At 43.5% G+C, this 26,318-nt stretch overlaps 1 protein-coding gene across 1 annotated transcript in view; it reads left to right on the forward strand.

Annotated features, from left to right (window-relative positions):
* Positions 1-3,358: 3,358 nt before the first annotated feature.
* The window catches only part of COL25A1 (collagen type XXV alpha 1 chain), a 317,331-nt gene continuing 294,371 nt past the window's right edge, over positions 3,359-26,318 (forward strand). The window contains exons 1-2 of the mRNA XM_077300637.1: positions 3,359-4,285; positions 5,692-5,761. Coding sequence (XP_077156752.1) covers positions 3,968-4,285; positions 5,692-5,761 — 388 coding nt within the window. The 5' untranslated portion in view covers positions 3,359-3,967. The remainder of the gene's footprint in view (positions 4,286-5,691; positions 5,762-26,318) is intronic.

The raw sequence follows: 26,318 nt of genomic DNA on the forward strand, positions 1-26,318 counted from the left end.
GCCTCCTGCTGCAAGGCACACCTAGACAGACAGGGAGAGGGAGAGAGAGAGAGACACGGAGAGATCTCTGCACCTCCCAGTGTCCCTGGGTCCTAGGACCTATTTCATTCCTGCTTGCAATGGGCTTTCTTCCTAGTTAATATATATATTACATAAACCCCCTTGCACCCAAAACAAATATCCCTGGATTTCCACTGCATGTGAGAAGAATTTTACTTTGTGCCATTGTCATCTGGAGAAACTGGGTTTCGGGACCCACTTTTCTAGAAAGGTCTTTGGGATATGCAACTGTGCTTATTGATAACTGGCAACATGGAGTCTTTAAAATATGGCTCACTACGTGTCCAACGATGGGCTGCTGTAATATTTACAACTGACACTTCAGCAAAGCTCCACAAAACCCATATTTTTACATCCTATAGAAGTATCTGCAAACATGTTTCTTCTCATTAGCTCACTTGGCTCTGATTGGTGAGATTGGGAGGGATCCATAACTCACCCTCTGCCCAGCACAAAGCCCCTTGGTGTGTGAGATGAAGCCAATGAAATAAGACAATGGAAGAGAAGTGAATTGATTTTCAGTAATTTTATTTTGAGATGGGCAGGTTGTGGGGGATACTAGTTAGTTTTGCAATCTGAAGAGCAGCAGAAGGAGGAGCTTAATTCCCCCCTTGCCATTTCCCCCTCTTCATTTTGGGCCCCTTGGAGCTGCTGTTTGCAATGCAAGGGAATCACACACACCATCTGTTTTTCTTAGCTTCTAATACCCACGAGGCATGCCCAAATCCAGCTCGATACAGAGTTCTTCCCTGCACCAAGTTAGGAACAGAAGCCCCACAAAGCTGTGCAATTGAAGAGAGACCTGCCATTTCATTCCACTTACTTGTCTAACGGAACTGCTTCCCCGCTGCTACTTGAACACTAATGAATTTTTATTTCTGTTGCAGACGTAGAAAAGGCGCATTAACGCACTATATATAACAGCACAGTCTGTTAGAAAGCTCTATTTTGGTGCTATCTTATTCTCTCATTTCCTGCTAATACTACCTAAACCTGTTTTTCCCCCCTCCCTTCCTCAATTTATCTTGGCCACAGTAAATCTGTGATGCCTGTTGATAGCTTTCCAGATGCTGAGGATGGGAGTAGCTGCAGTGTACCTTGTGTTGACACAGCTATAGCAGCCCAAGTAGATCTGCCCTTCCATGCTGATTTTTATATTCATTTTCATTATTACCACCACATAGTGGGTTCAAAAGCTTGTCCTCCCCCTCTAGAGGCAGGGTTGGGTGGTGGGGTAATATTCTGCCATGTTTCTCACTTTTATTGTGATTTACGTTCTCAGTTTTTGTGTCCTTTTTAATGGGGGTTTTTTATGGGACATCTTGAGCCGGCTCTGGGAGTGGCAGGGAATAAATCCAACAACAACAACATCATTACTGATGCCACGATGGCCACCAGATATATCTAGAAAGACACAGAGATGGTATGTCCTCACCACATCGCCACTCCCTGTCCAATTTTGTATATACCTGGAAATTTCACGGCAGTGTTGCTAAGCTTACAAATAACAGCCTGAGGAGGCTAGTATTAGTTCACAGCCAGCTCATGGCAACTGGTTCCCTCCAATCTCCAGGAATTCCTGGTCATACAGGTGGAATGGATATGGCCAAGAGGGTGGGGTATTTCAGTGTGGATTTCTGGAGGCCCAGAGGAGAGCCAAGGAGTCTGTAGCTGTTCTTGTTCAGAATTCAGGGACCAGAGGTCTGTGGCCCTCCCCCTGGTGTTGTGTTACAAAAGGTGCTGCCATAGGATGCTTCAGCTGCAATCCTAAGAAGCACTTTCCTGGAAGTAAACTCCCATTGAATGGGCCTTACTTCTGAGTAGACCAGTTGCCTTGTTTCAAGTACATTTGAGCAGTTTTAAAAGTAGCTTTTTACTGAGCAGGTACGCCCCTTTCCAAATGTTGTCCTGAAAAAATAACAGTTTGACTGTGTTAGAAATAGGGCTATGTGACCACTTAAAAAAAATCCTGCTTAATGAATCAGTTGACTCAATTCAGGGTTGGCAGAAGCCTATTTCAGTTGCTGGGGCCCACGGCTTCTGGCAGGGTCCATTGCTGCTGCTTCCTACCTGTGCCTGCCCTTCCTCCCCTGAGCCTACCTGCTGCTGGTGCTTGCAGCTTCATGCAGTGCCCAGCACCGTTAAGGAAAGACTATGCATGTCGTGTGCATGGCCGGGAGTGAAGGGTTGGTCTCAGGAATTGCTGGTGAGCTCTCTGCTCATTCCCCAGCCAAACTCTGGAACCAGACTGGATTTCATTTATCGTTGGATATGAGAAAACACAGTGGTTTTAAAGAAACACCATTCAAAGGGGGAAAATGATTTGTTTTAGAGCAGGGGTTGAGAGCAAACGCTGGCAGGGTCTCATGGGAATTGTAGTCCATGAACATCTGGAGAACCACAGGTTGACTACCCCTGTTTTAGAGGATTGTAACAGGCATCATAGAGCCTCTTGTGGCAAAGGGTGGTAAGGCAGCCGACATGACGTCTGAAGCTCTGACTATGAGGCTGCGACAGGGGCTCCAGTGGGATTCAGTGCCATCCAGCACCCCTCCAATGCATCCATTTCCGCATCTCTGAATTCTGGAGGTGAGCTGCCATTCTGGGGATCCCCTGGTCCCACCTGGGGGCTGGCATCCCTAGTCCCAATGCTGACTGGGTGGGCCTTGGGCCGGTCTAACCAGCTTCACAGGGGTTGTTGTGAGGAGAAGGGGGATGACTGCTGCCCCAACTCATTAGGGGGCAGGGCAGGATATAATAATTCCGAGTGAAAAATAACGTTTCCATCTGGCGGCAGTTTCACCCCGGGCATCTTCGTGCTGGTGCTTCATCCATCCACTCCGCCCTGCAGCTGAGCCAGAAGGAAAGCGGGAGAGGCGCAGATCCCACCTCCACCCTGCTCCAAAGCAAAGTTAGGTCGGGAAATGTGCGGGCGCTTCTCCCCGCCGCCCCCTCCTCGCGACTAGGAGCTTTCTCGCGCTTCTGGGGCCCAAGCAAAGAGCGTCTAGGCACGGCGGGAGCCCCGGCACCGTTTCGAAACCCGCTCGCCCGCCCGCCCTTTCTCTTCGCGGGGACTTTCTTCGAGCTCCTGCTGCCCTGCCTGGAACTCCGAGAGCGAGAAGAGAGTCTCTGTCCCTTGGCAATTAGCAGCGGCTCCAGCGCCGCGAAGTCCTGGGAAGGGGGGGGACTTTGCATATATTATGCAAATCGGGCAGCCCCGGCCCTCCCGCTAGGGGCCGGCTGGGCGTCCTCCCCGCGCTCTAGGTGAATATATTATGCTAATGAAGCTGCCGCGGTTTCTGGCAGGCGCTGGCAGGCGGCGTGCGCTCCGTACAGTCCAGCGAAGAGCGCGGGAGTGGGAGGCTCCGGAGGAGTCGCCGCTGGTTGCTGCTACTGTTCCTGACAGCCGCTACTGAGGGCGCCTACGCAGGCGGGGGGCTGCCGACGCGCTCCGACGGAAGGAGAGAGACCCGCCGCCGCCTCTGCCGGGGTCCCTCGCCCTTGTTTGGGGGGCTGCCGCGGAAGCAACCCGCGCGCCTCTGGGTTTGTGTGGGTTTCCCCCCCGAGAAGCGCCCAGCAACAAGTCCGCCTGCTGCCGCGCCGTCGAGGGAGGTGTGCGGGCAGAGCCCGAGTCTCGTGTGTCGTCCCGGCAGCACACCTGGCCGGCGCCGCTCTTTGGGATCTTCCTCGCGCGCCTTGGTCGGCGCCGGCTTGGATGGCTGCTTGGGGGCGCCTTGCATTAGAGCCCTGGGTGCAGGTCGCCTTTACGCATTGAAGAAAAAGAGGGGCATTCGGGGCGGGGGCTGCTTGGAGGGAAAGGGTCGCCTGACTTGCCCCTTCCCGCAAGAGGAGAGGGAGGAAACTTCTCTGCCCCCCTGACCCCCCCTCCCGCCGCGCCAGGGAAAACATGGTGGGGAAAAGCAGCCAGGAAGCCAAGGGTCAGGATGCCAAGAGCGAGGCCGGCTGCTCTGGAGGCCAGCGCTGCTGCTGGGGCAGGACTGCGCCCTCCAGCTGGCTGCTGGCCGCCCTCCTGCTCTCCGCCGTGTCCCTCGCGTCCTGCGTGTATCTGAGGATGAAGACCAATGACCTTCAGGCCAGGGTCTTGGCCATCGAGACGGCCCAAGGGGACTTGTCCACCGCTGCCTCCTACCAGCTGCTGCCCAGCCATTCCTTGGATCAGCTGAATTCGTGGATGCAGGAAAAAGTGGAGCGACTTCTGGCTCAGGTGTGGTGGCCTGGGGAAGGAAGGGAGGGAGGGGGGTGAGGGCATCCCAGGGAAAGGCAGGAGTGAGTCAGCCCACAAAGGCTGCCTGTTTACTGAGGGGACTGGTTCTAAACCGCTGGCTCAATCTTAGCCAGAAGGGTTGTGTGTTTACTGATGGGACCGGGATATTTTCTCCCTAAAGCTTAAGCCAGAGGCACTAAATAAAAGTGTGAGAAATATGTGTAAATGCCTGGTCTATAAAGTCCGAAGAGAAGAACCCAGGTAAACATCTGGAAATGCTATGGGGTTTGCTAGTCTGTCTATGCTGGAAAGTATCCTTTAATATATTTTAGCCTCTTATTCTCTGGGACTTGTTCTCTGGGTCTGATAGGATTTAGCCCTAGGACAAGTTTTGAATCCCCCCAGGGTTGGCTAAGGTAATGTAGATTCTGTCTTTTGAAAATGCACCGTGTGCTTCTGTTTTCCCACCTTCCACTAGGTATATGAAAATCAAAAGCAAGGGCACCAAATCAAATAGTGTTTGTGTTCTGGAACCTTTTGTTTTAGAAATGAAGCTCAGGTTGATAGTTGCTAGAGCAAACTCTTCAAAATCACAGTCACTGTAGGGAAGTGCTCTAAAGCGAGAGGAAATAAGGGACATCTGTTGTGTTCTGTGGGCACAGAGTAAAGAGACAGACGTATAAAATAAGGCATAACCCTTGGAAAAAAGGGACATCTGGCAACCTTACCAGGACTCCTTTACATGTGTTTAAAAACTATGTCATTCCTACTGAGCAAGAGAAATCTCCTTTACTTCATGCTTAAGGTCATGGCTCCTAAATGCTTTGCTGAGATCCTCGAGAACATAAAACAAAATATTTCAGACCTGAAGCTCAGACAAGGAGCCCATGCAGACATTTGGCTCTAAAATGTGGTTCCAAGTTTCAGCATGCTGCTAGGACCAGTCCTCTGGAGACTAATTGGCAGCAGCCAGGCCTCAGTTGGCAGCAGTTCCTCCTATAATGTGGTAGCATTTGACCTTCATCTATAAAATATTCATTGCTCTCTCATCTCTAATTTACAGATAGGCACCCAAGCCCAACTTCTTTGCCTTTGTTTTGCACCTCACAGATGCTGTGGGAAGGGTGGGTCGCTGTGCTCATAGGAAGAGGAAGCATATTGCTGCTGTGTAGGGGAATGACTTAGTTTGTGTGTGTTGCCCATTAGTTATTGCCAGAGCAAGTAGGTGATTCCACTTGATTGAAATCTAAGTGATGGAGCCATTATAAGTTAAGCAGGTTATAAAATAACAGTAAATCTTGATTTAACGTGAACATGGAGAACATTTAACATAATCCAGTTTCTGCTGCCAAGGACTGAGCATCTGCCTAACCGTTTTTTCTGTCATCATTTCTCTTTTCATACAGAAGTCCTATGAGCATATGGCAAAAATCAGAATAGCAAGAGAAGTTTCTCCAGAATGCAACTGTCCACCAGGTAAACAGAAGCAATATGGAATTATTTCATTTTGACATAGTTTTATCTGCTGCCTCTGAGATAAACGTTCAGTATTAGCTGATATTCATTTAATATATTTTTAAGGTTTGAATTGCTGGAGGGGGGAGGGGAGTTTTTAATTAACATATGGAGGTACCTCTGAATTGACTACATAACAGTGAGCTTTATATAATTAGGAGTGATTTCTCTATATAAGGTGTGAGTTAAATTCAATGGATTTTAATCCCTAAAAGTAAATTAAAGTTCACAGATTAAAGCCAAAATTCTATAAGCAATCTTTTAGAAGTAAAATCCCACTGAACCTGATGGAATTTATTATACAGATGCGCAGGTTCAGACTGTAATGCTGCTGTCTTAAATTTATTTGACAGTGAATCCCATTGAATTAGTAAGACATACTTCTGTGCATATGTTGTTCCTGCCCATTTGTGTATTTCAAAATAAGTTTTGTAGAATGCACATCCAAGCAAATGTGTTTTAAGATTGAAGTGTCAGATGGGTAAACGCATGCAGATCATGGTGTAAGCAGCCAAGAGACATTTGCATCTAACTAGAATCAATCTAGTTGGGATGTTACATGGTGCAGGATCACACCTGTGGCTCTTTTCTAGTGCTTTTCTAGTTCTGAAGTACAATATGCCAAGTACATCAAACAGGTCAAAAAACAGACCCCAGAATAATTTTAGAGTTTGGTTTCAGTTTGCATAAACTTTTTGGTTACTGTTTCCTTCATCACTATAAAGAAATATGTTACAAACTGAGTGCGTATCTCATGCTCTATATTATCCTAAGCAATATGGGTTTAGCTCTGAAATTCATTAACTGCAGTGGAAGTATTTTATAAACCTTTAAATATTTTTTTCTGTGTAAACTGGAGCAATAATTTGCGAAACTATGTTTTCCATTAACCTGTATTTGGGGAGGGGGTGAATCTTGTGCAGCTTAAGGTAATATTGTTTTTATATCTATGGAATATGAGTAATGATGTTCCACTTCATGTTTGCTGAAATTAAAGTGTATAAAAGGAAAAGATACTGTGGTGTAGACAGTATATTACGGGATAGGATACTGTTGTGTAGGTGTAATAAGCACCTTGACAAAACAGTACGATGAATGTACATTTGCTACAGGATGGAACATGAGGTAAATGTGATGTAGCTATTGAATGTTTGAGAATTTTGGAATGCGGATACCTGGACAGGTATTGAACAGAATTACAAGTACAGGAACCATTAAACACAGAAGAAGGTTGACCTAAAAAGATTGACCCTAAAAATCAAAGGTCATTTCACACATTAAGCAGAATCAGATTCTGGGTGCTGTCCCCATATATTCAAATATACATTATAGCATCTTGATGAGTACATGTGAATGATGCATATAGTTACAGCTATGTTGGCCACATTAATACTTCATATTTTAAGGCATCCACTTCAGTTTGTATGTATTGAAAAGTGTAATGTACTATGGGGCCCTGATGCCTTGCTCTGATAATTAAACTCATTATTATGTTTGGTTACTATGAAAAAGAATTAAAATTAAGCAGAGATACAAAAGTTTTGTAACTTTCTTTGTCCTATGGAACAAAAGTCCCAGAGTAATTGAAGTCAACAGCATTTACTGGCCCAACTACTGTTCCAAATTCTGGAAAAAGAGTTGATTATTGCTTAGAGTTTCTAGCCTCCAGGTAGGGCCAAGAGCTCTCCTTAAATCAGTTCACACAGGTAACTGAAATCATTTCTCCTGGAGAAAAAGTGATTTCTTAGAAGGGTGGTCCCTGCAATTTCCCATCTTGACTTTAATTATGTCAATAAAAGTAGTCTGATCTCTCTCTCCTGTCTTGACCTTATATATTGCTTGAGGAATCATATCTCAAGAAGCTTTTTCTGTAACACAAAAACTCAGACTTCTGGATGGCTGAATAAAAATTTGTAAGAGCAGGGCCAATATGACAGAAAACATTTCTTCTAGTTGGGATGTGCAGATGTTTTATCATTTGTATAGAACGGATAATTTGGGTAAACCTTTGGATGAAATATGAAAAACCTCCGTTATTCCTATGATCCCACTTACAGGCTAGACAATAGCCCTGGTACTTTTCATTACAGTATTCTCTATTAATGTTTATTGCTGAAACAGATTACTATAGCTGTCGAGCTTCCCAGTCTCTTTTCAGCCTCAGCCTCTTCGCATGATTACTTTTGCTGTTTTTCTTCTATACTACCACTAGAGCTCCACATTACCTCAAATATTACCTGAGAATCTGTTTTTCCTTTTTTGGGGGCTTGCTTTTTTGCAGTATATTGAATCGAATGGATTACAGACTTGGAAGGCACATGTGTGAACGATGGATAAAAAACACTCAGTAAGAAATGGCATGTGTCAGGGATGCAAAACTGGCATAGATACATAGGAATAGAATGTTAAAATGTTCTATAAGGAAGATGTAAATTGTCAAGGGATGAGAAATGAGGTAGGGTGCTCCTAGTATTTTGATCAATATCCTATTCTGAAAACAGATTAATTGTTACTAAAAGACTAACTGTTGTCTGACTACTGTATTTTTAAATCACAAGGGCACATACAAGTCTGGAAATTCTCAAAAAGTCCCAAAATTGGTGGGTGTGCTCGTTTGGTATAGTGGTTAAGAATGGTGGCTTCTAATCTGGAGAACCAGGTTTGATTTCCCACTCTTCCATGTGCAACCAGCTGGCTGACCTTGGGCCAGTCACAGTTCCACTCTCAGAGCTCTCTCTGACTCACCTATCTCACAGGGTGTCAGTGGTGGGGAGAGGAAGGGAAGATGATTGTAGGCTGAATACAAAATCAGCTCTTCTTATTTTAGTTTAACATTCATGACTGATTATGCACAGCTGCTGCTGGGCCCTTGTGGTGGGGTGGCAAGCCCCACTGCTTCCTGAGTATGCACAGGGGATGGAATCCCCTGGAGCACAGGGACAATACCAGGGCTAGAAGAATCCATTGTGCTGCGCGGCAGCAGTGGGGGGGGGGCTATGAGGGCCCCACTGCACAATGGCCATCTTGGGGGTGGGGGAACACCTCATTCAGCTCTGTGGTTCTGCGAAGCTGACAGGGGCATTTGGTGTCCCTGCAGGGACACCGTAGGTCAGGGGAGGAATGGCCCAATTTTCCCATTCTAGATGGCCCAGGGCTGACATACATCCTGATAAGGCCTGCAGCAAAAAAAGGGAATACAGATTTAACCTTATTCCCTTGCTATGGGCCAACTGAGGGCCTTAGTTGCGCCAGGCCCTTAACTGCCTCAGACCAGCACTGATGTCATCCAGAAATGGGAATTTAGCCCAATCCTGAACAAGCAGTGAGTCATGCCGAATTCCTAGTGCAGAAAGGGTCTGGGTGAGAACTCTTGGAATCAATCTTGGCATAAGAAAAATGGAGCCATCCCTCAGTAAGAATGCCAGTTGTACTTTAAAGTGTTTACATGCATCAATCAATACTCATGCTTCAGATTTTTCTGTTTTTTAAATTGTGGCAGTACTTATATAAAAGATTACACCGGTTTCCACCAGTTCCCTCCCTTCCTCTGCAGATGTCCACCAGGCTGTTTCTGAGGGTCTGTGATTATGAGACTGGGTCTGCCCCCCTCGAGTGCTGGTCCTCAGTGCTGAATATTGCTCCAATCTGGATGGCCCAGGCTGGGCTGATTTCATCTGATCTTGGCTGCTAAGCAGGATTAGCCCTGGTTAGAACTTGGATGGGAGACTAGCCAAAGAGTACTAGGGGTGCAATGCAAAGGCAGGTTGTGGCAAAACCACCTCTGAATAACTTTTGTCTTGAAAACCCTACAGAGTCATAAGTCATCTGTGACTTGATGGCATTTTCCACCTCTTGGTACTAGTGAGTAGTGTGCGTGCATAAACACACACAACCACCCTAGGTATATAGGAATGGAATTCTTGGCTGCTGTGGTTCAATGCCTTTGACTGATAATTCTGACTCATAAGTTTAACCTATGTCTTCAAATTAACACTTCAAGGTTCCACAGCGACTGAATAACATAAAATACATGAATGAGGAGTGTGATCAGTCTTGAATTATTTGAATGAATTTAACAAAAGGGTTTAGAATGCAAGTACTGTGAAATAAGACCATCTACTCATGGCCTTTGGCATTCTTCTGGTACTTTATGAACCCTTTCCAAAACAATTTGAGTGTTGTAGTCTTCTTGACAAGTAAGTCTTTTGACAAGGTGGGAAACAGAATCAATCCCTAAAAATAAAGTGTTGCAAGTACAGTGAGCCTTACTAACTTGAGAGTTTCTCCCCGAGCTGTTCTCTGTGGCAGGAGCCTGTATGGTTAAACTTTGTCTGTCAGAGAAATCAGATTTGTAACCTCCCTTGGCCTCCCAGCCTGCCAATATGTGTGATTTTTATAAACCAAACAGAAGCTGCAAAGCTAAGAATGGATTTGTGGGAAGTAAACACAGTTGAATAAAATGGGACTTACATCTGACTAGACTGCTTTGGTATCTCTAATATGAGGTAGTGGAATGGGGGCAGGGGATTCTTCCTGGAAGCTCTGAGAGAGACCTAGAGGAAAAATGCCCTGCCTCTTGAATCAAAGCTTCTGGAAATGTGTAGGTGAAGCTTTTCATGGCATGGAGATCAGCCATATCATCTGGCCAATAACAACTCATGAAGCTTCTGTTAAATGGGCAGGACAGTTTTTCTCCAGGTTGTTGGCAATCTGGGACCCTGAGAACTACCAGCCACCAGAGTAAATAATCTGGGACTAAAATAGCCTAGATTTTCTTAATGAAGTAGGTTCAAGATCATTTGAGTGCCAGGCAACTATGTCAAGGACTGAAATGTCAATGAGAAAATACCATCTTATATTGCTTGACTATATCTTGTCATGTATTTAAAAAATTTCAAAACATACAGTCACTTCTATCTGCATGGGATAGGATGTGACCATGTTACAGAAAGAATGGACTATTAAGAGCAGATGATAGTAAGTGAAATGAGAGGAAGAAAAACTTGTTAGTTCAGAAGGAAGAGTCTGAAAAGTGGGTTTGGATGTCCCACTTGCCTTCCCTTCTCATGATTCCTTGAGGACTTTTGTCTTTTAATAAATGATGGTGCAGAGGTAAGAATTACTCCGTCCTATACTTGGAAGTGACACAGGAGTGACTGATATGTTTTAGGTCCATTCTGGTTTTGCTGAGCTGAGCGACAAAATACTTACTGATTACAGTGGCAATAAACTCGAGTCTAGACTTTTAGAGCAGCCATACAGGAAAATCTCCTACCATCTCAACTGTGCTTTGAACATCTGCCTCCCAGGCCCAGGATCTGCAGCAGAAAATTGCAACTGTTTGATTAACTTTCTCTGGTTTTGAAGGATGCCAGCTCTTTGAAAGGAAGATGAAAAATGTGGATGAATCAGCCTGAAGTAGATATTGTAGCTCAGTGGGTACACACTAGCCACAGCAGCTTCACAAACAGCCTTTCTGTAACTTAGTAGTCAAGTTCCACTATGTTTCGGTAACTTTTAAAACATTTTATTCCGACCTTGGAGTGCAAGAACAGTTTACCCAGTTCTGTGTAACTAGTTAAAGAACATTGACACATACAAAACCTAATTTAATATTTCTAAAACTTAAAAAACAAACAAAACCTTTGTAGTTTAGGATACTTTCCAGTCTGTAAATTCCGTCAATATCCTGAATTGCTCCTTTCTTCCTTAAAAAGTAATAATCTGCATCTGTTTTGTACTGCTCCTTCATCTATTTTGTGCTGATCCTCCAAGATTTCTATAGTTCTCTATACAATGTGTCCCTATGCTTACTACGCAATTTGTCATGGTCAAGCAATCAAGTCTGCTTTAGTGCGGTTGTATGACAAAGCAAGTGAGCAGCACATACAAACCAAATGTGGGGGGACAAACGGTTGTTTACATTATAGATGGGCAGGAAATTGCATTTTGAAGATACTGGATTAATTGTGATGGGTTTTTTTTAAAGTTGATTTGAGGCACGTTGTGTAAGAATGTTATCATTGTGTTTGTATTAATCCAATGAAATATGGGTTCCTTGCAGAGTTTAAAAGGGAAAAGATCTCTGTCCCTAAGGAACGAAGTTCCAATGGAGGTGGAAACTATTTATTTATTTATTTATTGAAAATATGTATCTCATCTTCCCAAAAGTTCAAGGTAATCTACATCTAGATATAAAATACCAATTTTTATTAAATAAAATCCAAAAGCAATAAGCCAAAGTAAAACAAGCAACAAAATAACAAGTCTGAAAAACACAAAAAAGTATCAGAAATTGGTAAATGCCCTACAGAATAAAACAATCTTGACTGCCAGGGGTAAGAGCTTTAATATACCACCTTCACAAAATGGGAACCCCAACAGAGAAGATACTGGCTTTCCAATGGCCATATGGACCCTGGAATTCTGGAATTCGTAGGCACCTGTTTCCTTATAAGAGTCTTAGGAAGTATACTGAGGGTAGAATTGCCAGCCTCCTGATGGAGATCTCCCAAATTCTAACTGGTCTCCAGGAAATCTGGTTTCCTGGAGAAAAGGGCTTCTTTAGAGGGTGGACTATAGCATTATACCTTTTTGTCCATCCCCCGCACCAAATTCTATCTTCCCAAGGCTTCATCTCCCAAATTGCCAGAAGCCTAGCGTTCTCAAGCCTAGATGTCACTCTTATGTAGGAGCAGGGCCAGTTTATCCATGGAGCACATGTAGTACGTACTATGGGCCTCACACTTCCAGGGGCCCTACGCAGTTCCTTCCCCATGGATCAGGGCCACAACCCCCCTCTTTAAGGACACTTAGAGTAACACCCCTTTCCATGGTGGGTGGCCCCTCCACCCCCAGTCTGGCTGCACTCACTGCAAATCTTTAAACTGCCTCTGGTGTTACGGGCCCCACAAATTCTTAAACTATTCCTGTGGAGGAGGCCAGGTTATGTTCAGGCTTCTGTCTATGGACTTGGCATCTTCCTGCAGCTGCTTGTTTCTTGCATATTTCTTTAACTGACACTGACAAAATCATCAGTACCAACGTTGTTGCTATGGCATCAGTCTTCTCCCTTCTGGGTTTTGTTCTGCTTTTTCAGTCCTGAACTGTTTTGGGTAGCTGTGCCTGGATATTCCTCTGGAAGAATGTAAACAATGCATGCTGCTCCCAAAACTGTCTCCACTTTTCCAGGAGTCAGGCTCTTTTATTGGACACAGTACATTTTTTTCAAAATAACTAATCCTAGCCTTGGCCAAAATCAAGTGTATTTCAAGTTAGTCAAGGACGGATTAACAATGTGCGGGGTGCGATGGAGGAATGAGCAACAATGTCTGAGAGAACATTTGGTAAAGCTGGGGAAGGTGGTATCACAGGAGCCTCTACTGATAAATGAAAGATAAAAGATAATGTGTGACAAAGAAAGTGTCAAAGGTAAGGAGGCATTTTTATAACATATGTAACAGAATGAGAAACCAGAGAAGGAATCCAAGGAAATATATTAAGAAGCCAGGTCTGTGTTACAGGAAAGGCAAATTATTTTAGCAGCAGTGTTTTTGTCTGAGGTGTGAAAGAGGAAGAAAGTTGTAGCAGTCGAAGAAGATAATGAACGGAAAGGAAATGAAGAGAAAGGAGAGGAGTTCTGCAGTATTGTGTGAGTAGAAGGGATGTGGCAGATCACCGATTTTAATGTGGGAAGTAAAGGAAAGGGGGAGAAGGCCAGAAGTAAAATTAAGCTCGTGTATCTGATAAATAAGGAGGATTGCAATAGATCCATGAGTTCACTGGGTCTCAGGGCCCCCATAGCAGGGGTGTGCATAATAAATGGGGTGGACAAGCTCCTGCTATCCTGGGAAATAAAAAAAATGCCAGCAGCATGCACAATGTGACATCACTTATAAGGAAAACGATCATGTCCTTCTTAGAATTGCCAGAAACTATAGTTTTACCACAAAGTTTTGAGCAATTGCTAGAGCCAGAAAATTATGCCATGGCGCAAGCAAAGCCAATGCCTACCTGTGACCCCACCCTCCCAGCTCCTGCCAGTAACCGGTTTGGAATGGGGCAGTAGTTCATGGTCTTCTTGTCTTTTAAGCTCTGTGAGATGCTCAGGTGTAGAATTTAGACCTTTTATTTAGAAATTCATAGTCTACATACATACAAAGAGCCTCTGCCCCTCCCAGCATGGAATTCTTTTCACTCCTGTTTTCCTCCTTCTTCCTCTCCAGATTGACAGGGAGTTCCTTCACTCCTGTGCCTCACCTTCTGTGGTTCACCCCAGGCTTTCTTTGTCTTGCTGCCTCTTTTACAGGCCTCCCCAAATCCAGATGCACCTTTGTAATTGGAAGCTGCCTCCTTAGTCTGTCTCCTTAGTTGGAGAGCCAGCTTGGTGAAGTGGGTAGGAGAGTGGACTTCTAATCTGGTGAGCCAGGTTTGATTCCCTCCTCCCCCACATTGCAGCCCTTTGGTTGACCTTGGGTTTGCCACAGGACTTTCAGAGCTGTTCTGACTGAGCAGGAATATCAGGGCTCTCACAACCCCATCTACCTCACAGGGTGTCTGCTGTGGGGAGAGGAAAGGGAGGGTGATTGTAAGCTCCTTCTGGTAGAGAAAAATTGCATATTTTTCCTTCTCTCTATTGATTCAATGTATATCAGCCTTAAAGGGATTCTGTCTCCCCCAACAGCAGCTGCTACAGCCAACCCCACTCTGCAGCACTGGTCTCTGACCACATTCTCCCCACCAGTCTCCTCAGGGCTGATAGTTGCTGTCCCAGCTTGTGCTTCTTGGCAGTAATACTGGCTAATTATAGGTCGGTGTCAAAATTTGTCATATTTTAGTCCAAGTGATTGAATGAGTCACCATAGGCCAATTGTAGGGGTTTCTGAATGATACATCTGCCCTTGATCTGTTACAGTCATGTTTTGGAATACAGATTGCATTACTAGCTCAGGTAGGCTGTACTTACAGCAAGATACAGGAAATGTGTCTTCAACCATGCTGAATTTCCCCCCACTGTGCTTGACACCATAGACCACTCAGTTTTATTCCCATGTCTTGACATCAGAGTACGTCTGTGTTTACATGGGAACTGGGAAGGAATATGATCAAGGGACCAGTGCAGAGATTGGGTAAGGACTGCAGGGCAGTTTGCTCATTCCAGGAAACTGAGGGGACAGTGATAATTCTGGAGGTGGTAGAGGAAAGGTGGGTGAGTTAGGTTGTTTGCTTCACTGAGCAGGGTGAAGGGGGTTAGGGAAAGACACAACTTACAGCATCAGAGGCAATCCCAGAGATTTCTAGAATGGGTGTAGATCAGAATGGTGTAGTGCAAGAGACCAGCTTGGTGTAGCGGTTAAGAGTGGCAACCTGTAATCTGGGTTTGATTCCACACTCCACACACAGCCAGCTGGATAACATTGTTAGAGCTCTTCTCACAGAGCAGTTCTGCCAGAGTTCTCTCAGCCCCATCTACTTCACAGGGTGTCCATTGTGGGGAGAGGAGGGGAAGGCAATTGTAAGCCACTATGGCATATTATGCACGGCCGCTGAAATGGTGGCATGGAGAACATGGAGGGGGAAGAAGTGAAGCAAGCCGCTAACGCACGGGATGGAACGCAACGGCGGCAAAACCCAGAGCAGCCGATTGTGCACACGGCCACTCCGGAGCCGCTTCTGGTTGCGCCCTGGTCGCCCGGGAAGTTCCACTTTCTTCTGCATTTCACTAACACAGCTTTTTTGGTGGCATACGTTGATTCTGCTCCCGGTTGCCCGGATGTTAGCTGCCGCCATTCCACCTCGAATGCGGACCTTCCACTCCATGCATAATAGGCCTTTGAGATTCCTTCGTGTAGTGAAAAGCTGAGTATAAAAACCAACTCTTCTGCTGCTGCTATTGCTTGACAATATGCATAGCAGAAGGGAGTAAGTACTTCAGATAAATTCGACCAGGTCTTTGGAGGAAATCCAAAGGCCTTATTTCCTAAGCACCACAACTGATATTTTAATTTTATTAAGAGATCCAGTCTGGTTTTAGGTGCAGTGCTAAAGTGGAATGTACACAAGGATATAATGCTGATGACAACACAGCACTATGGCAACACACTTGTAATTTTCAGTGTTCTATAAAGATTGCTCTCTGAGGCATTGCAATTAAGGAGATTTATAAAAGAGGAAAGAAATCAATTTCAGGGATTAAAACAATCTAGAAATTGATAACAGCAGGGTATTACTACTTTATTATGACAAGAACTGGATAGTGTACGGGGACTTTGCAAGTAGGTAAACTTATAGACAAATCATGGCATGAGGAATTTGAAATACAAGAAAACAAATAAAATGCCATGCTGGTCCACATTCGCAGTCGATAGCAGTGTTTCAGTGCTGTTTTGCCATTTCCTAGCTGTTAAGTAATACTGCTTTTCTTTAATTTTATGGTGGCTTCCATCATCATAGCCATTATGCTCCCTAAATAAACATGCTTATTGATGTGCAGCAGCATACCAGGCTTCTCAATCTGTTTAAGGTTACTTATTATTTCCTTCACAATTAGATGGATGGCTAAGATAAAGCCATTAAATTTTGGTCTTGGTGTGGGAGAGATGTGCAGAACATTGAAAAGATTTCTCTATAGATGATTAAAGAATACTAGGTTCTGAGCTGTGACGGAGAACTGTTGTTTACTGGTTTTGGCTCAGGAATTGCACATCAATAAAATTCTTTCTGAAGAGCCTGATTAACACTTTGCTCTGTTTGGCAGACAGTTTGAAAATAAACTTATTCCTTCTTCCAACAAAAAGCCTCCCTAGCAGATATATCTATTGGAATCTTACCTTTCAATTAATTGACCATTTCAATAAAAAACATGATAAAACATGGAACTTTGATAGCTCCATCAGGGCTTGGATCTCTACTGACAGCTCATTCTATCAGGCAGGAGTGTGCAAATTAGGAAAATTGTACAGAGGTGGTCATAGCCACAGGGGCTCTTATAGCTGGTGGTATAGAAGTTAAAGAGTCTCTTGTGGCACAGAGTGGTTAGGCAGCAGACATGTAGTCTGAAAGCTCTGCCCATGAGGCTGGGAGTTCAATCCCAGCAGCCGGCTCAAGGTTGACTCAGCCTTCCATCCTTCCGAGATAGTAAAATGAGTACCCAGCTTGCTGGGGGGTAAACGGTAATGACTGGGGAAGGCACTGGCAAACCACCCTGTATTGAATCTGCCAAGAAAACGCTAGAGGACATCACCCCAAGGGTCAGACATGACTCGGTGCTTGCACAGGGGATACCTTTATAGAGGTTTAAAGGGCTAAAATATTCACTTTCAGTTCTCCTTTAAGGTTCTTTCCTGTTTTTTGCTCTGGTTTCCAGGGCAACAGGGTGGAGGGAGAAGAGGCATCTTGGCAGACCAATGGCCAAATGGCGTTGTAGTGCCTTAAAGCCAGTCATTGCAATCCTTTTGCAAATAGCACAGGATTGCAAGTTAGCAACTTGCAAAGTTGTTGGCTTCAAATGTAAAGTCCAACTAAGTAACTGTCTACCTTGTTTTCCCCACCCATTTCCCAGGGAACAGAAAGGAGTGGGGAAAGATAGTGGCAAATAGGATTTCAGGTTACAGGGATCACTGCTCTTTAGCCAATCACAGAAGTTTGTTCTTTTTTAGAAATTCTTCTATACATGGCCAAAGAGCATAATAGCAAGTGGCTGAACTAGATTCCATTGTTGAGAGAGGTTTGAAGTGTATTTACTTCGCTTCGGCTTCTCCTCTCAGCCCGACTCCCACTGCCTGAGGGACTCTACTATGGTGTGGACTTCAGATCAGATCCTGCTGGCCAGGAGAAGGGTGAAGACAGTGACTGGTTTGACTGAATAGCATATTAATTTTTTATATTTTACTGTTAGCTGTTCTTTGGGCTTGCCGTGGGTGGTAGGTTGTGGGAGGAAGGTCAAGGGCCTCAGGCCTTTTTCAATTCCCTTTGGTTTCTTAGGTTTTGGAGACGACTTCGCACCTAACAAGAACAAGAAGTTGAGAATGGGGAGGCAAGAAAATTACATTTTATCATTGAAAAACTTACTCTGGACCCAATTCTTTACCCAGTCCAATTTGAAGAATTGCTGACATTTCCATAGATGCCTAGACATTCAAATTCATCTCTTTTCTTGTTATAATTTTCCTCAGCCATTTATGGCGGATCTGGACAGATGTCTTGTCAAATTCCCATTCAATCCATAGTATGTTCACAGTTTTAGTATCAGTTGGCTTAACTTTGTAGCATTTTCGGCCACGCACATCATGATATAACCATGCAAAGTCTCCTCTAACTATAATGTTTCAGAATATCTTTGGTTATCTCATATTTCGTAAGCCCAACTTGGTAAGGGTACAGCCAGTTTAATCAAGAATTTTCCTGGCATTCATATAATATAAACAGAATAATGTTGTGTGGTAAGATAGATACAGTACAAACTGCCTGTCACTGATCTTGCTCAGAGTTGACGTAAATCTCTTTAGCCTAATCAAGTACTATTAATAGCTCTTGGATGGAGAGTAATGAGTTCATGATTATTCAGACTCTTTGGGAAAATTCATGCTGAATTTAAAGAGCGTTTGTTTCCTGCTGAGGACAAATTTCTCCTCTGCAATGCCCAAGTAATTTCCTTTCTCCTTTTTCCTTTTAGGTATCTGAGCATGCCCTCCCTGAGTGAATTCAGTATTCTTCACTCTGTAGTGCATACAGAACATTATACAAAGAGGGTTACTGACATCCCCTTAACATATTTTATCCAGACACACTATCCTTTTTGTTAGGCTGTGATTGGTCACCTCAGACAACACCCTGCAAAACCTCTCTTGAGTTGAACATGGGTTGAGAGGAACTTTGTGTGTGACACACAGGCACAGTCCAAAGTCTGGTAAGATACTATAGCGTTCTGTGAAAATGACTTGAAGGAGGAGGGAATGGAATGGTGGGGGCTTTTTATCATGAATAGACAGATGGTGTTTGCCACTTGAAATCCTATGGAAGGTACAATGGCTTCACCACTTGCATCTATACCATATAGTCATGGGAACCTACACTTAAGCATAGCCAAAGAAGAGCTACATTTCTGTCCTTTGTTGACAAGCTACGACTGCCCTTTTATGTAGTGAAAGAGTATTAGTAGAAAATCAGTTTCATAAAGGGTATCATTGTAAATGTATATGCCTAATGTGGATAAAACTAATTTTGCATTTGAAATACATTCAAAAGCTATGATAAGAACCAATAATCCCGCAACCCCATTGTTTCTGTGTTTTGTTGTGTTATAAATGATTTTAAGTATGCTAATGAATAATGGGCAGAATAAATTGGATATTTTTCATGGAGAAGTTTAATTATGTGCTTATTGTATAAACAGAGAGGGCATACAAGCACAACTATAATTTTAGTAACATAATAAGTGAGTAATCACATATTACATTGAGGCTAGTCATTCTGTTCAAGTGGGATTCTTAAATATGCTTCATTTTGCAGTTCAACTTATTTTAGTTTTATATTTCTGTGGGATAGTGTCCACAAACAGGCATTATAAAGTTTAAAATGGCATTATGCTGCATAGATTAAAATGCCCTTTCTTCTTCTGCTGCTTTCATCATTTGACCGATGACCAAATAACAGAAAGACAAACGAGAATGCAGCATATCTGTCTAATGTGTGTTTTTCCATACTGAACAGATACGATTTATCTCTAACAACTGGTAATATGCATGACTCATGATAATAGAATATTTCTCAATTTAGAATCATCTTACAAAATAATGTGGCTCTCTCTCTTGCAATTCATTGCCCATCCCTGAACATTACTTGAGTGGGAAATGATTGTCGGAAAACTCAGTTTAATGAAGATTAATTGGGAAGCTTGCAGATTTCTGGTGATTATACATCATCAGAAGTAATTACCCGTTTCCTACTGGCCTTTTCTATCATTGATTTTCACCCTTCCTCCATGTAGCCGTTATTTGCTGAAAAAACAAGTCTAGAATAGACTAGAATATACTTTATTGTTGAATTATAATTCATTTTACTGAACAGGAGAAAATGTTGGGTCCCCCCCTCCCCCCGCCACTAGACAAGCATATAGGCAGCATGCTCAGGTAGAGGAATGGAATAGTTCTTAGGCAATTTTTTTTTCCATTTAGAGTATTGTTTGAGAATACATACATGTTTCATGAAGATGGATCTTCTGATTAAAATTCTGCATAGCTGCTTGTTTTTGGTGTTTTGAGGCAAGATATTTTTTAATATTCTGGGAAAAGACAACTGTAGTTTATCTGATTTCTTGTTGTTATTCTGATTTCTTGCTATTGGTGACTGTTCAGTGATTATGTTGTTGAGTGTTCTGCGGGAATGAATGTTTATTTGTGGACATTTAGACCCAAAGAACACTTAAAGTTCTATGGGCGTAAAGGTTGAAATACACAACAGTGTCGATATGCTAACAGATTCTGTGTGCTTCTTTATTTTTTAAATTTCAGTCCATTTAAGCATAACTCAGAATATATAAGCCGATTTAAGTGTACCTCTGGGGAAGGCACTGGCAAACCACCTCGTATTGAGTCTGCCATGAAAACGCTAGAGGGCGTCACCCCAAGGGTCAGACATGATCCAGTGCTTGCACAGGGGATACCTGTACCTTTACCTTTTAAGTGTACCTCATGATACACTACAGGAGGTGCTTACTTATGGATATTTATAATGAAATTGATGGAGGACTCATTAGTGTATCTCATTAATTTAGAGTGTGAAATTACAATAGAATGTTAAATCAGAAATGTATCCCTTCTTTTTTCTTATTAGAGTTATGGTGACTGTTTCTAAATTAGCTGCTGTTCATGTTATCTTTACTAAACATAAGGAAAATGTGTGGATTAAAAGATACAATTTTACAGAAGGAATATTGACTGCACCACATTTTAGCTTTGAATTAGAGTTCAAGAAACTTCCTATATAGTCATTTAGTTGCAGTTACAATATTTGCAAGATGGCTGTATACTTTGGTCTGCATGGTCTTCACCTGTTGGCAGAAGTTGACATCAAACAGCCCCTCCCTCTCAATTTATTGTTCTTATTTTCAGAATGTTTGTAAACAGCCTTAAGCATGATTTTAAACTGATGGTATTGTTGTTTTATATTAATTAGTTTGTTTTCATTGTTAATATCCATGAGGCCTATGAGAGGCTATGTTTTGTAGAGAATTCATTTAAAAAAAACGAATTGAATTGGTTGTGCAGAGAAATACATTTGATTTGGAGATTTTAACTTGAAATAATCTGCACACTGAGTTTTAAAGTCTTTTCTCTCTTAGTTAAAGACAGGCAGGAAGGGAGAATTCAGTTCTTGCAAGCCAAGAACCGGCCATCAAAGCTTTGGAAAAGGTAATGGCTTGCCTCCAGAGACAATGAAATGGTTAGCTTACTGACAATGTGACACACAACTCTGTTGCAGACCATGTGCACCAGGCGATTTTGTCCCCCATGCATACATGGGAAGCAGCGGGGCATGCTGCCCCCGCCGGTGGCCCAATGCAGCTGCCACTGTACATATTCAATCTTTGATCTATAAGGGAGTATGAAAATAGAAGAGGTGAAATATCTAGACACAGAGGGAGAGGGCCCATTTTTCAAGGTCCATTTTGAAGGAAGGGGTACAGACACCTGATGACTGCAGTGGTCATATGGTACAGACAAATAGCTGCCAAGGCAAAAACTCCAAACTAATGGTAAACTTTTAGAACTCTGTGACTTATATATTTAACTGCCTGCCTTGGAATAAGATCTACTAGGGAATGAGGGACAGAGGAACTGAATGGGTAACCCTTCCTTTTATATTTATTGCTCAATGTGTTGTTGTACAGCATTTATTGCTCAATGTGTTGTAGAGCATGCATGTGGACATTTTATTTTTAATAAAGTCTTTCCTATTTTGAATGCTAGTAATCACTGTCCCATCCCACATAGACCGGCACCATTTTGAACACAACATATGCTGTAGTGGTTAAGAGCTGCAGACTCTATACTGGAAAACCCGGTTTGATTGTCCACTCTAAGAGCCAGTTTGGTGTCGTGGTTAGGAGTGCGGACTTCTAATGCCAGATTCGATTCTGCGCTCCCCCACATGCTGCCAGCTGGGTGACCTTGGGCTTGCCATGGTGCTGATAAAGCTGTTCTGACCAAGCAGCAATATCAGGGCTCTCTCAGCCTCACCCACCCCACAGGGTGTCTGTTGTGGGGAGAGGAAAGGGAAGGCAACTGTAAGCCGCTTTGAGCCTCCTCTGGGTAGAGAAAAGCGGCATATAAGAACCAACACTTCTTTTCCCTCTTCCTCTTCCTTCTCCTCCTTCTCCTCCTCCTCCACATGAACTATGGTTAGGTTGTTGCCGAGATTTTGAAGGCATGCCCTTATAAGGGCAGGGTAACTGTCACTTTCTGATTCTTGTGAAAAATAAACTTCTGAGTTTTTGCCTGCTTTTTGGGGACTTTACTGCAATTCATGATAGGCAGACTGCCAGGCCAGGGAGAGCTGCAATTGCTACATCAGCTGGCTAGAATAGAAGCCTTCAAATTCTGCCCCTTCCTACCAGCACTGCCAGCACTGCCAAGGCCAGTAAAGCCCCTGTGGCTTGGCACAGCTCTCTCCCCCCTGCAAGCATAGATGGTGCAGGTACAGCGATGCTTTGGAAAGGGGGTGGACCCTCCCTGGAAATTACCCCCAGTCTAACCTACCCGACCTCTGAGGCTTCTTCCTCTTTCCTCATGTCCTTGGGGGGGGGGGGGGAGGATTAGTTCTCAGATGATGAAAGTCCCCCCCTCCAAAGCAGATAGTTTCACCTGGGGAGTTGATCTTTAGAGTCTAGAGCAGGGGTAGTCAAACTGCGGCCCTCCAGATGTCCATGAACTACAATTCCCAGGAGCCCCCTGCCAGGACATCCATGGACACATCTGGAGGGCCGCAGTTTGACTACCCCTGGTCTAGAGATAAACTACAATTCCAGGAGATCACCAGGCCCCACTTGGAGGTTGGTAACCCAAGGGCTGGAAGTATTTCCTGAGATTTGGAGGTGAGGTGTCGGAAGAATACAATGCTTTAGAATCCAAAGCAGCCATTTTTCATCTAGTTTTCTAGAACCTGTTTTTTTTTCATATGAGGGTTTTATTGCTAATTGTACAATTAAAAAAAAAAACAGCAATAGAAACCATCTTGGTTTTTAGTGTATGGGTGCATGTATGACTCCTAATTTTAAGAGATTATTTTCATTAATAAAACAAATGCTTATTAATTTAATAGAAAACAATTGAGTTCTCTCTCAATTTCCCTGGATTATTTAAAATTTGGCAGTTTCTTTCAGACCAACAGGAGGCTATCCAGATGATAAATAAATATATACTTAACCATACAATTAATCATTCATCCTTTTCAAATATTGTGGGTAGGGCTTAATAATTTCTTTCTTCTAAGTGATGGATTTTTTTCCAGTGGACAAACTCTTTGTCAGGCTTGCTCAATGGAAGTGGGTTGTGGGATTGTATTGGTGGAAGACCTTGATGGCTGTGGATTGTCCTCATTTAGAGTTGCCAACCTCTAGGTGGTAGCTGGAGTTCTTCTGGGATAACAGCTGGTTTCCAGGCAACAGAGATCATTTCATCTGGAGAAAATGGCTGCTTTAGAAGATAAACTCTATGGCATTATACCCTGTTGAATATCCCTTCTTCCCTGAGCCCTACCCTCCTTAGGTTTCACCCCAAAATATCTAAACATTTTCCAACCTGGAGATGCCAATCTTGTCCTCACCTCACTCCTTCTCACAACAGTCCTTTCAGATTGAAGGAAAGATTATTCATAGAATCATAGAATCATAGAGTTGGAAGGGGCCATACAGGCCATCTAGTCCAACCCCCTGCTCAACGCATGATCAGCCCTAACCATCCTAAAGCATCCAATAAAAGTGTGTATCCAGCCTTTGCTTGAAGACTGCCAGTGAGGGGGAGCTCACCACCTCCTTAGGCAGCCTATTCCACTGCTGAACTACTCTGACTGTGAAACTTTTTTTCCTGATATCTAGCCTATATTGTTGTACTTGAAGTTTAAACCCATTACTGCGTGTCCTCTCCTCTGCAGCCAACAGAAACAGCATTCTGCCCTCCTCCAAGTGACAACCTTTCAAATACTTAAATAGGGCTATCATGTCCCCTCTCAACCTCCTTTTCTCCAGGCTGAACATTCCCAAGTCCCTCAACCTATCTTCATAGGGCTTGGTCCCTTGGCCCCAGATCATCTTCGTCGCTCTCCTCTGTACCCTTTCAATTTTATCTACATCCTTCTTGAAGTGAGGCCTCCAGAACTGCACACAGTACTCCAGGTGTGGTTTGGCCAGTGCCGTATACAATGGGACTATGACATCTTGTGATTTTGATGTGATGCCCCTGTTGATACAGCCCAAAATGGCATTTGCCTTTTTTACCGCTGCATCACACTGCCTGCTCATGTTTAGTTTACAATCCACAAGTACTCCAAGGTCTCGTTCACACATTATTCCTATGTTGTGGAACACCTATAGCATTATAGTCATAGTCCATGTGGACTAATAGGCTGTAGTTGAGGGGAGGGCTACAATATCATCCTTCCTATGTGTTCTGTCCATGGAGCTCAGCCAGAATGTGGTGCCATAACATCCACCCTCAAAAGCTTCCATTTTGTCCAAGGAAATTGATCTCTGTAGTCTAGAGATAAATTGTAATTCCAATATTCCAGGCCCCACCTGCAGGTTGGCAGCCCTTCTGCAGACAAGCAAACAAATGGGACTTGCCTAAGATGCAGTTGTCAAAATTACTGACTAGCTTGTTTGAAAACAAGCAGCAAGTCATGGGCTAAGAGCCAAAACTTACACTCAAGGCTTTGCATCTCTGGCTTCACTGAAGCTTTATAGCTGACCTGAAACAGGAAGGGAAAGACCAATTCTCAGCAAAGAGGTTAAACAGCTAGAAAGACGTTCCTTCTACCTTCATAAGGCTAAAGCATGACACTTGCTTGTGGTAATTCTGGTAGCATTGCCTTCTCTGTCTGGGGAAAATTACACGTTGTATTTGAATGCTTGGAAGATGTGACATTTCTGCCTCAAAAATACTGTACTAAATTTAAAAACTAAATCTTGCACAGCAAAAATGTAGTAACAGCACGTTTATTGCATTAAAATCTGAGATAATGGGAAAAATCATACAAGATCCTGAAAGAAGTTCCTTTCTAGCAAGGAGACACATTGCGATGCATATTTTATACCAGAAACTCCATCTATATTACCAAGATGAGATTAGAAAATGTCTGGGTCCCCTATGCATGAATATTACCTGCACAGAGTTGTCAGTTCCAGGTTGTGTAATTCCTGGAGATCTGAGGGTAGGCCCTGGGGATGGTGCAGCATCTAACTCTTCTAAAGCGTGCACTTAAATGTGGTGGACAAATGGTTTGTTCTAAAACCAAAGAGACATACCAGGCAGGATATATTCAAAACCCTCTTCAATGTGCAGAACAGCAAGGCAGGGGACCACTTAGACTTAACAAGTTAATCCTAATTACCAATAACCCAGTTCTAACTAGTATATCTTAGAATACATACCCATGTGAAGAGAGGGAGTACCACCTAAGACCAAAACCTGGCTCTTAAAGAGACAATTTTACTGAGGCCCGGGGGGGGGGGTAGTCTTTTGCCAAGGGACATAACCACCGCCACCTGAGCCCGTGCTCCACTTGCTTTCCTGCTGGTGCCCCTGACTTCCCGCTGCCCACTGGGGGGTGCTGCCAGCAGCAGCTGCACAGTGCCACGCTGAGGGGGATCCCCAGCCATGGCGGCTACTGGAGAGCACCAAAGGTGAGTGGGTAGCATCCCCCGAGGCAACAGCCGGGGAAGGAGGATGAAAAGGAGCTGCAGCCCGGTCCCGGTCCCCGGACTGGGGGTTGGGGACCACTGCTATAGAGGATGGGGTCTGAGGAAAAGTGGGACCTCATCAAGTTATAATGCGAGTGTTATAATGCCCTTCAAAGCTGCAATGTTCTCCAGGGGAACCGACCTCTGAAATCTGGAGATCCATTGGAACTCCAGTCCTCACTTGAAGGTTAGCAGCCGTGTAACTGATGCTGTGTGGTGATTTCTTATTCTCAAAGAATAATATGTGGTGCATCCTCATAAAAATATATTATAATTTACTCTTTGACTCCAATAAAAATAATCCAAATGAGAACCTGTTGTAGGAAGCTAATCTATGAACTATTCTGTGTTCTCTTAAACCAGGTACTTTATACATTTTTAATATGACAAGAACAATTATGATGCTAATGAGTATGAGTTCAGTGAAATAAAATTAAGTCTGCCTTTCACTGGGTTTCTTCTCTGAAGAACAAAGCCAAAATGTTGGGCGGGATTTTGTGTGACCCTGCTGTTAGTCCCACGGGTTTTATAAGCTCTCCCCCCCAAAAATGGAATTGTATATAT

This window comes from Paroedura picta, chromosome 10, assembly GCF_049243985.1.
Source record: "Paroedura picta isolate Pp20150507F chromosome 10, Ppicta_v3.0, whole genome shotgun sequence".
NCBI classification, from domain to species: Eukaryota; Metazoa; Chordata; class Lepidosauria; order Squamata; family Gekkonidae; genus Paroedura; species Paroedura picta.